Genomic DNA, 13,899 nt, shown 5'->3' on the forward strand with positions numbered 1-13,899 from the left:
TGTCTTCAAAACAAGGTTTGCATATTATATTTTCATTTTTTACAGACTGAATTCCAATAGAAATTTATTATACTTAATTTGGTATGCTTTTTTCCCCATTTCTGATATGTGTGTGCCTGTAGGTGGTGGTTTTCATTAATAATACCTGTTATAGATATAGGTAAAGTAGACTTTGGGTAGCTATGGGAGATGGAGTATGCAAATTGGTGGTATGAATGTAAACTTTTTTTTTCTAAGAATGACAGAATAGCTTGAATTCTCTCTCCTATTTTACTAGTGGGCTTAAGGCAAAACATATATGTTTATTATATTTATTTTATGAAGAAAGGAAACTTGGTTTAATCAGACTTCATATGTTTTATTAGAAATTGATATGCTTGTTTTATTAAAAACATTTCAGATTTGTACATATGAACAAATTTATCTTTTAGTACTTTGGAAGCTAGTAACATTTTTTGGAAACATTAACACAGCTACAAAGATACCCTTGTAATAAAGTTTGAAATTACTGTGGTTGTAGATTTTTAATTTTATTTTATAACTATTATAGTTTTAATAAGACCTCAAAATATCAAACAAGATAGTTTTAATTTTTCTTTGAATTTTGACTAAAGCTGAGTGTACAGTAGGTATGTGGGAGTGTGTTTGAAGTGATTTTTTGGAGGCTTTGTGGTGTATATTAGAAATAGTGCTGATCTAACTTTATTTAAATATGCCTATGGCTAAACTAATTAAGATATCCGTTTTTGGTGGTTCTAAGTGTATTGTTTGTTTTCTTAAATAAAAAACGAAAATTATATAGTGCTGATCTAGCAGTCAGGATATATTGGTCTTAGTTCCCTCTTTACTATTTAATGGCATCTATCCTTACGCAGATTTTAAAAATCTGATTCTTACTAAGCTCTTATCTATGAAGTGAGAATAGTACATGTTCTGCTACCCAGAAGAAGTTTTTTCTTATATTAAATAAAGACATAAAAATGCATAGGCTGGTGCAGGGTAGCTCCATGGTAGAATTCTCGTCTGTCAAGTGGGAGACCTGGGTTCAATTCCTGAAGCCTGCTTATGTCAAATATAAAAAGAAAAAACAAACAAACAAATGAAACCTTCCTTTTTGGGTGGTGCATTGTGGCTCAGTGGCAGAATTCTTGCCAGCCATGCCAGAGACCCAGGTTTGATTCCCGGAGCCTGCCCATGCAAAAAAAAAAAAAAAAAAAAAAAGATGCATAAGATTCTATAAAATGTAAGGCAATAGATTGTTCAATGTGTATGTAAAATTACCTATGGCCTTGTTCCATTTAGACTTGCATTGACTTTTCTTATATGGATTGGATTATTTCACCTTTAGTATAAAAGGTGATGAAACAAACTAGTGTTCAAAATAAGAATCCAGATTGTTGTTTTGTTGGTTTCTTAGGTGAAATAAAATGTATTGTGAGTGTTCTTATAAAAATTAAATGCTTTTTCACTTAAAAGCAAATGATATGATAAATTTCAACTATGTGATGATACAATGAACTATTCATTTGTATACTTTGGATGGTTTATATGGTATGGACTATATCTCAATAAAATTACATTTAAAAAACAAAAGAAAATGATAGCAAAATGTTATAATCTACAGTTGAGGCCTATATTAAAATTGGTTCTGTTGAAAGATTCTGAATGAGTCTCAGAAATCTCAACATTGTGTTGATAGACATTTTGTTGATAAATGTTATTACTCAGAAGATAAATGTTTAAAAAGTTAATGATATTTATTAAAATTTTATGGTTTGAAAGCAACCTCTTGGTAGAAGTTTAGTCATGTTGAAAATTTGCATAGTAACATAAATACATTATGGCGCAGCTCATTTACTTTAATTCTATATAGAATTGTAGCTAACTAGAACTTTGCTGGTATATTTGTACTATAGTGTTTTAGTGTCACAAAATTAATATGAATGTCTACTTCTCTCGTTTTTCTTTCTTTGCAGCTTCAGTGTGTGCCTAGGTAAATAGAATACTGGTGCATTTTTAAGTACTTAATTCCACACATCACAGTTTGTGATTACCATACAGTTAACCTTGAAAGTCCTTAGAATTCTGGAAACTGTCAGCATAATTTTTCTATTTAAAATGGACTCTGAGAAGGGCTAAAAAGAAGGAACAATTCCTAGGATTATCTATAAAAAAGGACATTGCAGATAATTTTTTTATAAGTGCTTTGGCCCACAAAGATTTCCACTATCTTCTTCATTTTCAAAAGTTCCCAAGAACCTAATGATAAAAATTTAGTTTGTAAATAGCAGAATGCTATCAAAATAGGCACTGGTTTTAGTCTTAAAAATTTCTACCTTTTTCCAAAATAATCTGATCTGAGCCTGGAATTTCTTTTCAGCTGTTCCTATAGCTCTACTAGGCAATAAGCAGACCTTGTTGCAGATTAAGATCTGGTAACTCTAAGTATGTATGTATGTATGTGTGTATGTATGTATTTACAGATGTGTTATGTATGTGGATCTCTCCTCTCCAAATATTTTGTAGAAATTACTAGTGTGTTTTTTTCATAAAATTGAATAAAATATTATGATTCTTTTCCTTGGTATATTCTTAGGAGCTAAACTCTTAATCTCTTAGTTACAGAAAGATAATATTCATACCTGCTTATGTAGCTTCTTACCTTATTAAACTTGTATCAATTTTTTTTTTTCTTTTTTTAAACAGAGATGTGCTCCTGCGTCTATTCGCCTCATGGACAACCAGCAGTTTCATTTTGGTAATTAAGGAATAGTAGATTTTAAAATCTGCCCATTTAAATTCCTGGTCCATGCACTACCCAAAAACAAACAAAGAAGCAAACAAAAAATTTCAACAAAATGGTGCTGCAATAATGAGATATTCACCTGGAAAAATAATGACATGTGACCCAGCCATACAGTATACCAGAAAAGAAATAATCTGCCCATTTAGCAAGGAAAATATATGTAACACTGGTTATGTGCCAGGGAGAATACTAAGTGCAGAGCTAGAAAGGTGAATATCGTAGTATAGCCCTTCAGGAAGCTCTCAATCTAATGAAAAGAGGCAATTACATACATGAATGAGTGCTGCACTGTTGGTGGTGCTGCAATAGAAGACTGCACTGGATACTGTGGTTGAAGTATGAAGGACTGGCTGAGTCTGCTTGAGGTGGGAGTGGAAAGTCAGGAAGGACTTCTTAAAAGGAAGAGAATGTTTGAGCTAAATCCTAAGAGGTGAACAGCAGTTTGCCAGAGATATTCTCTCCTTCTCCCTTACGAAATGCATTCACTTGTCAGCAAAAATGTGAGGTTGTGAAATCACAATGGCATGATTTAGGATACTTCAAATAGTGTGTGGCTGAAATATAGAGGGTAGGGTAAGGGATAAAGCTGATGGGTAGACTAGGACTTTTTTAGGATAGATTTGGATTTTACCTTGTCAGCAATAGGGTTTCAGTCACCTGGATATGGAAGATTAAATAAAGGGAATAGTTGAGGGCAAATGCCAGATTTCTCACCTGATTGATTTTGTGGATAGAATAACATGCTCATTTGAAGGAAAACACATTACAACCAGTTGTAGTTGAGGTGCCATAGGTATATTCGAGTGAAAAATTCAGTATGCAGTCATGTCTGAAACCATTTTTCTTTCTCTCTGTTTTTTGTTCAAACTATTAAGCTTTCTGACAGTATTTATCATCGTTTAATTCTAGTTTTATTGCTTCTATATTTTTTTCGTATGCTGAAATTTAGTTTGAGATTTAAGTGTATACTATTTAAATATGTTCAAAACAGTTGCTGAAGTTATGGAAATGATTGTTCAGAAATAAATACTGTAGGCTAAGATAGACACAGGCTTGTGTTTGTCATGTCTAAGCGTAGCTTAGATTTTAATTTTAAGGAAGAATGATAATAGCTATATAGAAACATAACAAAGGAAGTCAGTTTCCTAACAACCAAAAGTTAGTTTTAAATTCTTCTAAGTTAGTCATAAATGTTTATTTCTTTAAGCAAATTTACTTTCAAAATACTGTACTACTGGTGAATAAAAATTCAAAGTAAAACGATGAAATAGTTCAGTCAAATAATAATTGAGCTACTTATATGTTTTGGCCTGCATCTAGAGATCTAGGTCTTGAGAGAGCCATGAATTAAAAAAGACTGAGCTATCCATTTATATGTTATTATTTTAGCAACTTATGTCAGATATAAGCAGCTTTGTTAAATTAACTATGATTGGGCCAGAATTTAATTATAATCAGGATCTATAACAATTTCAAATAAAGATTTAAAGAAAAGGTCCTGGCAATCTGTCATCCCTGTTCTACATTCTCATTACCATATGTAGACACATAACTCCATCTAGCTCTAACATAGGTTCTACCCTTTCTCATCTTGACTGTCTCCCCTCCCTCTGCCCTTTACATGGCCACCAAAGTTATCCTTTTAAAATCATGCTTCTGGGCTGCCTGTAATCCTTTTGATTCCTCAGTACTTACTGAGTTCTTTTTATCTTTATATTCCTGTGGCTCCATGATCAAACAACTAAAGGAGAAATATTACTTAACACAACAAGAGATGTCCAGAATCCTGCCCCAGCACTATAACTGACGTCCCTACTGATTGGTCATTTCTTGTGCCATGTTCATTGTTAATATACCACGAACCATATTATTGGTTGTTTATATTTGTAATATCACTCCTACCTCTGATACAGCCTTTAATACATTATATTGAAATGATCTATTGATGGCTCTGTTTCTTCTGTAGATTAAAGTTTCTCAAATTTAGGGGAAGGTTCTTACTCATTTTTGTATCTCCAGCACCTATCAAATACTAGGGATTCATGTGTTTATTGAGTTAATCATCACATTGACAAAAGAGGGTGAACAAACCCTGGATGATTAGCATAGTACTGGGTGCATTGTCATTAGCACAATTTATCAGATATCTCCTAATAACTGTTCTTCAGGGTGTTTTTTACATAGAACTTAAAGGCTAAATATTTTGGCCAGAGACCACAAGACATGATTGGTATAGCTGGGGCTAAACCCAAATCCAGCTGACTCCAAAGCCTAAAACTTTTTCCACCATCTCATAACAGTACTTGAAAATAATTTAATTAACACTGTAATAATAACAAAATTCTCTAACTGTCCAGCTAGTAAAATTGAAAAATAGTTTCTTAGTTTACTATAAAAGATAAAGCACAATACTTGAAATATATTTGGAATGTAATTAATATGATAGGTAACAATAATTTAAGAATAAGCCAAAGGTAATTAATATTCTCTAGTTAGTACTACTGCTTAACCCACTTAAAAGTCAGTGTGCTGCAAAGCTATCATGTCAGCAGAGTATTAGGGATGTATGTGACTAATCCCCACAAGTATTAATGCAAATTGTTCATATAAATCTCAATCCATAGAGATAAGCATCCACCATTATGGATTATTTCACATCAGAGTAGGAACATTTGGAGGCCTCATGCATTGTATGTGGATTAGAAGACTTTTGTCTGAGAAACATCATTTTAATGTCTTTTAAGAACACAACACATATATATATATTCATATATATATATATATATATTTTTTTTTTCCCCTCAGTTGCTGTTACTTCCAATTGGGACAAGAAGTGAATGTTTTAATGACATGTTATTTCTAACTTTTTACATAGTATAGAAATTGAGACTTTGAAAGTACTTATGTTGGTGAAGTAGCTATGATAGGTTACAATTAAAGAAAACAACCCCAAAACTTCCAAAGAAACCTTTTTTTTTTTTCAAAGAAACCTCTTTTGATCCAGGAGTTCAATGTTGTTAATAGGTTGAATTCTGTCTAATCTACCTTTTTTTTTTAATGCCTCGGTTGTAGCGTGAATATCTAGTTCTTTTAGCTTCTGGCTAAGACTTATGTGTTTTATGTAACACAGCTTCCTATTATAATGAGTAAAAATTATGGTATATTACATATATTACAATATATTACAAATTCAGATTTCACATTTAAAAAAATCAGATGAATATAAAAGATTGATAGTGGTAGTTATTTTTTTCCTGAGACTTTTTTTTTCCCAAAAAATAGCCACTTTGCTGTCTGTGCTCATTTTAAAGGACCTACATTTTTAAAACAAATAAGCAAAACCTCCAAAACTTTAAAATCTTTTTTAAAAGTAAACTTTTCATTTAGAAATTAATTTAGATTTAAATTCATTACAAAAATTTAAATCATTTAAAGGATTTAAAATTCATTACAAAAAATCTGTAAAAATGGTACACCATGCTCTTCTGAAATAGGCTCATAGCACGAAGGCCAGATCCCTTCCCTGTAACGGGTCTTGGAAGTTGGGAAGTTGCTGCTTCCTGAAAACAATGGAAAAACAGTTAAAGGCTTCCACTCAATTAAGCTCAATCCTCAGGCAAAGGCTAATTTAACAGACTCTGGGACACCACTTATGTTATTTTGGCAATTTTAATTCTCTACATGTGATTATAGAAGCAATTGTTTAATGCTAAGAATTCTGCATGAATTAAGAATTAATTAAGAAACAACTTCAAACTTGACATTGACTCCATATTTAATTATAGTTCTGAATGGTTTGGTATGCTTAGAAAAAGTAAAAGTAAAATCAGCCACTATTGGGTGTTCTTAATGAAATAAACTATGTGTACTGTTAATTACATGTAATAGTTTGACTTAAAAAAAAAAAAGCCAAACCTGAGGAGTTTTGTAAATAAAATGTTGATTGTGACTGTTAAGAAAGATGAAGATTGCCTGCCCGTGCAAAAAAGAAGATGAAGATAGGAGGTGGGTGGCCAGGGAGAAAAAAAAAGATGAAGATAAAAGATGTAGGTCTTAATAAATATATATATATATATATGTCATATGTATAATGTATAACATGTAATGTATAACACACACACACATATATATGTTATATAGGGGAGATTTTAAAAATTAAAGCCATGAAAATTTTCACTTTTTTTAAGGATTTTTAAGTTGAAGTACCATAGCTAAATTTAATCTTCTTGAAAACAGGATTTTCTGTTAATTTAAAACACAAGCATTTTTTCTTTACATCTTTAGGTCATGCTCTTAAACCTCAGGTTTCCTCTATTTTTACATCATTTTTGGATGGATTGAAGAAGTTTTATATTACTAAGGTAAGAATTTTTATAAAATGCTAATGTTTTGAATGCTTAGCATATTAATTTTTATTTCCGGCCTTTTCCTGCTCACTTCTACTTAATATAAATATGTTTTCCATGATACTTTTTTGTAGATTTCATAATCATCATTTTTCATGTTGAAATAAATTATTTTAAGTAAATCAGTCGTGCTATTTCAGAAATTTAAAATTTTTTTTCCTGTTTTGAAATTCCTAAAAATAAAATTGGGGCGGGCCGCGGTGGCTCAGCGGGCAAGGTGCTTGCCTGCTATGCCGGAGGACCTCGGTTCGATTCCCGGCCCCAGCCCATGTAACAAAAACGGAGAAACAGAATACAATAAAACAAGAAAATGTTTAAAAATGTTTCCCTTTCTTCCTTCCTTCCTTCCTTCTATCCTTCCTTCCTTCTCTCTGTCTTTCCTTTAAAAAAAAAAATAAATAAATAAATAAAAAATAAAAAAAATAAAATTGCTTTGAACAATTTCATGCATGCAGCATTTCTATAATTTGAAATTTTTTCCTTTACGGTTGATACCTAAAAATATTTAGGATGGTTTGGTTTTTTAACTTTTGACTGCTGAATTGCTTTCCTAAAGTGCTATCCTGGCTAACTTCCATTAGCAATAACACAGGTGCTGTTTTTTTCTTGCATCATTTTATTGCCTGTGTGATTTATTTTTGTTTTTGTTATGTTTTAAATAAACAAGGGATAAATAGTACATTATTTTAAGTGGTATTTCTTGAAGGCTCCAATGAGACTGAACATTTCCTTATATTTTCTAAAAGTAATCTTGTGTGAATGAGTTGATTATTTTGTTAGGGGTGGCGGTTCCACATTTTTTTCTTGGTGCTTTGATGTGTTTTATCATAAATATTGTAAATAATTTTTTCCAGACAGATGCCTGTCTTTTTTATAGAGGTTTTTCTTTTTAGTGTGGAAAATTGTACGTCTTTTTCTGTAATTATTTGACTACTTCTAAATTCAGGAAAAATAGAATTTCTCCAGAACTCTGATTACTAGACCTTCTTTTCTTTTTCTCTTTTTTTTAAATGAGAATTTTTAAGCAATTTATCTTTATTACCATTTGAATTTATTTCAATTTTATGATGCAAGATAAAGATCTAAATTAATCTTCATCTCCTAATCCCCAGTTGTTATCTGTTTACAGCAGCACCACTAATTATGCAGCAGCACTGCTAATTAACTAAACCCTGAGTCTCTATATTGATTTGCCATGCTTAAGACATCATATATACTTATCCAATAAATAGAACCTATTTTAATGTTGCCTAATTTTTTTTATTAACTACTATTGTTGAGAAATTAAATGGATTTAATTTTTGTGTAGTTCTAGTTCTCCTCCTTTTACAGAATTTTCCTTATCATCTGCTGGTTTATTCTTAGAAGAATTTTAGAAATTCTTCATCCATTGTGGCTTTTATTCAGTAGGCAAAAATTGATGTCATTATGATTAACCATTGTGGCATACTTTAAAATGAAGTATTTTTTACTCTGGTGCATAGTTTTGTTGCATTGTCATGGCTTGAGTAGGTACATTAAGCATTCTTGTTGATTGACATGTAAGTGTGCAAGCTCAATTTTAAAGGAGTTGCTGTGTTTGAGTCCAAATCAAGAGAAAAGAGCAAAATGTATTTAAATGTACTGTTTTGTGGGATAAGACTTATCTGTAATAATAGCCTTTTCTTTTTTTGTAGTTTAAAGGATTTGATCCCAATCAGCTAAGTGTAGCTACATTACTGTTTGAGGGGGACCGTGAGAAGGTTCTTCAACATGAAAAGCAAGTGTATGACATTGCTGCAAAATTTGGGTATGGCTTTAAATTCATAGTGCTAAGAGAAAGTTAAACTGAAATTCTAATATCTGTAATCAGTTATTAATACATCCTTTTTTGTGTTAAATTTGTAGTCATATGCTGATGATAAATTTAAAATACCTTTTTGTTTTACTTGCAAAATTTGCAAGAAAGTGGTTGATATGTTGCTCTTACTTATCTAGCCATTATATAATAGACATATTAGCTATTTTTATTGCATTTTTGCTAGAATTTTGCATTATGCTAATCTGTAATATTTGTTATGCTAAAGTGAAATAGGGAAAATTCATAGTCATGTTCCTATTTGTTGACAATAAGGTATGAATAAAGCATGCTATTAGTATGTTTTTAACAGGAATTGTGTTTAATCAAAAGTATTTGATAAATTATCTACACTTCACCCTGTGTCACTTAACTGTTTTGTGCTGGTACACAGAAACAAAAAACATTTTATATATATATATATAACCAACTGAATAATGACAGGATGGTTTCTGTCTGTCTGCTTGATTGATTATAAGACTGATCGATTAGAACTACAGTGAAGTTGTCATTTATCAGGATTACATTTTTTCCTTTCCTTTTTCAGAACATAAACTAACAATTTTCCAGACACCAGTCTTTATTTCTTTTATTTCAGGTCTTAAAATATACATGGAAATGATGCTTGTTCTGATTTATAAATCTTCTTTGTACATATTTACTTTTATTCCTTTTGCTGTTTGTTTTTTTTACAAGAACAAATAAATGCTTAATTTGGAGCTATGTGTCTTAGAATTCCCCACTTTTCTATATTTTTCTCATGTAATGTTATGCCCTTTATTTCTAGGATTTTTAAACTTTAGTGTTCCTATTAAAGTACACTTACTCTTGAATGGAGGAAAAGCTCTAAACTAATTTTTAGTTTATTTTTGTACTGTTCTCAAGTATTGCAAATTAATTTTTCTTTTTTATTTTACCCTGTTCTGAAATTAGCAAGTGGAATATTAATTTGTTAAGTATTTGATGAGGTTCATTAATCTTTCGCTTTTTCTCCTTGCATAGTTCTTTTTTTGAGAATCACTGATGCTTTACATAAAATATCTAAACATAATTGTGTTAATATTCATTTAATGACCAAATTATCTTGGATGTTTGAATTTTTTTTAAATGTTCGTATTTCCTTTCTCGTAGAAGAATTTAGCCCTTTGTGTTTACTTATTTTTTTAATTATTTGGAGTATATATGTAATTTGACTAATAGACATTTTTCTTAAAGTAGGTTATTATTAGTCAGAAACATTTTAGGAGATTAAAATCTTTTGTATCTACTCTAGACTTAAAAATTGGAGACTGAAAAAGAAGTGTTACCTTATGTATTTAAATATTTAACTGGAATTTCAGATTTTTCTAGGAGGACTTATAGTGAAATAGAAGATACATTTTATTGAAATTCTATGAAGTTTACTGTAATATTTGAATCACCACATAACATTAAATTTGCTTGGTTTCACCTCCATCCTCTCTGCCCACAATAAACAATATACACACACCACACATACCACAGGAATTCCACTTTGTAATATCTGTAATTTTAATTACTGTTTAAATTAGCTACCAGGTCATTACAAGGTGGTAATATGTCACCTTCCTGCCAAACTGTGGTAAACTGATGACAAAATGCTTATTTACTCTACTTCACACATAATTTTTAATAGGGCATGAGCTATCTCTGTTTGATGTCTGCAATATACTAGATGCTTGGTTAAATACTTGAATGAATTAATGAAATTGAATATTTTTTCCCTGACATCTTTTATTGTACTTCTTTAAGCCTAATTAGTATGCCACCTTTAAAACAGTTTTAATCTTTAGGCATTTGTCAGAAACATTTTGTCTTTTATTTAATTTGAACAGGTTCATGAACTCCTTTTCACATAATGCCAGTTTTGTTTTTTATCACATACCATCATCCATTTACAACTTAGAGAATACATTTTCCTTAAGATATAGGATCCAAATCTCTTCAGATACTGATACTGAGGTTCTAGAACTATTGATTAATCCCATCAGTTTTGTATATCCTAAACAGAATTTTTATCAAATTCGTCCATTGGAAATAGGTTATAGCTAATGAGTTATCAATTTAAAGTGAGAGTGAAGTGGGAATTTAGACCGAGGTTAGGATCTCATTAAGAATCTCATTATTTTTGCTAATATTTGTCACTTCTTAGTTTTATTACAATTTCCTTCTTATTGTACTTTCATCCTGGTTGCATTCATTTAGATGCAGAAATCTTTTTAAACAATCAAGCTGTCAATAGATGACTTAAGGCTATTTTGATTTTTCGGTACTTGAGAATATCTTACTGTGTTTTTCTAATAGAGATCCTGGTTTCCTCCCAATTTTCTTTAGGCACTAATCCTTTGTTCTAATCGCTAAAGGTTCAGTGATTTTTGCTTTGTAAGATATTACTTTACCAACCTTCTTTCCTCAATCATTTCTCCTTTTGTGTAACACCGTGAAAGAAAACTCTACTAAGTTTCTTATTGCTAAAGTTTTCATAACTTAGTTTAGCTCATGTATTTTATTTGGAATGAAGAGATTTTAATCCATTCTTTATTTTGTTTCTTTTTTGTTTTATCCTCTGATGCCATACCCTCATTTGCTTTAAATTGGCGGTCTTTAATGAGGCATTCCCAACTATTTTGAACGTTTTTATTGTCTTAGCCTGTCTTCCTCTTTGCTTCCCCTCCCCCAAACACTGTTAAATAACTGTACACAAAAGATCCACAGTATAATGGCCAAATATTGAATAATCATGCTTTTGTAATTTATCTATAAAGTAATATACTTTAACCTCCCTAAGAGTTGAGCAGAATAAATAGTACTTGTCAGCAGTCATGGCAGATATATTGACATTTGCCATAGAACTTAAGGTAATGTGCTATGTTATTTTTAAAAGTGTGCAGTTAAGTTGTTTAATGTAATTCAACATGAGAATGATTAGGTTCACCAGATGGCCCTTTTATGTAAAAAGATTGTCTCTCCTCTTTCATCAGTCTTCCCAGACCTTCCTAATGAAACAACTTTGAATTTAAGAACTTTGCTAATTGATGTTTGAAATTTGGTAATGGGGAGTTGGGGTGGGGGGAGACAAAGTGGTTGGGGAGGGAGACAGTAAGTAAGGGATGAAATTGCTACTTTAACTTGAAAACAGCTTGAATCTAAATATAGTTTTTTGGAGTGGCTGCAAAAGTGCCAAATTAGAAGTACTTAATTCCTTAATCCGCTATTGTTTGCAGATTGTATTTTAAGGTAATTCCTGGCACAACAGAGACAGTTCTGAAAGCTAAGAAAATGCCAAAAGGCTAAATTCAGAGGGAAACCTATGGTTTAGAAAAGCAAGCCCAGATTGATTTATTTTCTCTTTTGGGGTCAGTGAATTTAGAATAGACATTCCATTTCTTTTGGCGTTAGATAGTAAGAGAATGCTTGCTTCTGTGTGGTTTGTTAAACCAGACCAAAAATGGAACAGATTCTTCCCCCACCCCCACTCCTGCCAGATATAGAAGAGGATCTGAAGAAAAATAGCTGGAACTGGAACTGACCGAGAACTTTGTTTCATCCTGACGTAAAATAGGCACGCTTTACTAAATGCTCTTACATTTACCTTCTTAAGAAATACCTTCTCAGCATGCTCCTTCTCAAAGATTTCCAGTACAGGTCTCTTATCTTTTCCCTAGTCCTCACTCTGTTTTCCTTATCTTTTGCCACTAAGCCCATTATAAACCTTTTCTTTTTCATCTGATCAGTAGTGTTTTTTCTCTTTTGGACTCAGAGATTGACTGTGTTTAATATCTACCTTAGCTATGGTTCAGATTTTTTCCTCTAAAAACTTCCTACTGCAATTATGTGATTAGTTTTTCTTTTGTTTTGGAACTTTATTTGGCTCTCTTCCCCCAACCTCATATCCATACACATCCAACCCAGGTTTGTCTTCTCTCCTTTTCACTCTCAGCTACATGACCGAAGTTATGTCTTCTTCTCTCATTGACATTTTAGTAATCCAACAAGCCCCTTCAATTCATTGTTGAATCCCCAAGGAGTTTTAGACTAGAGTTTCCTTCTATGAAGTCTTTACCATACCTGGATAATACTAATTTGAGTATATCCAGCTATAATATTAATTCAGGAAGTTCTGATTTAGCCCATATATCCCAACCTGAAATTGTCTTACTACCGGTTTTCATATAGAGCATCTGCATTGTATTTTTTACGCACCTCAAATCCAGCAAAATTTCAGGAAAGAAAAGGGATTTAACTATAAGGTATTAATGGAAGCCATAAGAGAAATGATTCTTTCAGAAGAGGATCAAAGAACCAAGGTTCAAGGCCAGATCTTGGGCTACACTCATGGTTAAGGGCTCAGCATTTGAAGTAGGTCCAGGGCTGTGTATTTAGGACATTGAGAAGAGAGGCATAGAAGTAAATCATCAACTTTGACACCAGAAAATCAAAAGAAAAAATATTTTTCTTTTAACCTGTTTTTTTGAGGAGTTTTTAGTGGGTACTTTGAGAAGTTACAGTAACTTTTGTTTAGTTGACTGGAAATAGTTAAAAGTTCATTTCTTCCTGATAGAAAAGACAACTAAAAACTCTACTTTGAAGGTACTAGAAAGCAATATTCATTCTTTTAAAATAAAGAATGGCTTTCACAGACCACAGAGAATACTTGGACTGAATTATATGTTATGTGAGATTAATTCTAACTAGACTAAAAAATAATTTCTATAGCTAAAACTACTTTCATTTGAAATAGATAGTTTATATAATCATAATAATAGGACCTTACCTGTTGGTCTTATGCTTGACTATTTGTTATTGCTTTGTAAACTTTATTATTTCTGAGT

General features: G+C 31.5%; 1 protein-coding gene across 3 annotated transcripts in view; it reads left to right on the top strand.

Moving 5' to 3' along the window:
• AGPS (alkylglycerone phosphate synthase) overlaps positions 1-13,899 on the top strand; it is a 211,460-nt gene that overhangs the window by 156,160 nt on the left and 41,401 nt on the right. For all 3 annotated transcript variants that reach the window (XM_077154266.1, XM_077154267.1, XM_077154268.1), the window contains 3 exons: positions 2,707-2,758; positions 7,091-7,167; positions 8,889-9,001. In XM_077154266.1, coding sequence (XP_077010381.1) covers positions 2,707-2,758; positions 7,091-7,167; positions 8,889-9,001 — 242 coding nt within the window. The remainder of the gene's footprint in view (positions 1-2,706; positions 2,759-7,090; positions 7,168-8,888; positions 9,002-13,899) is intronic.

This window comes from Tamandua tetradactyla, chromosome 3 (assembly GCF_023851605.1).
Source record: "Tamandua tetradactyla isolate mTamTet1 chromosome 3, mTamTet1.pri, whole genome shotgun sequence".
NCBI lineage: Eukaryota > Metazoa > Chordata > Mammalia > Pilosa > Myrmecophagidae > Tamandua > Tamandua tetradactyla.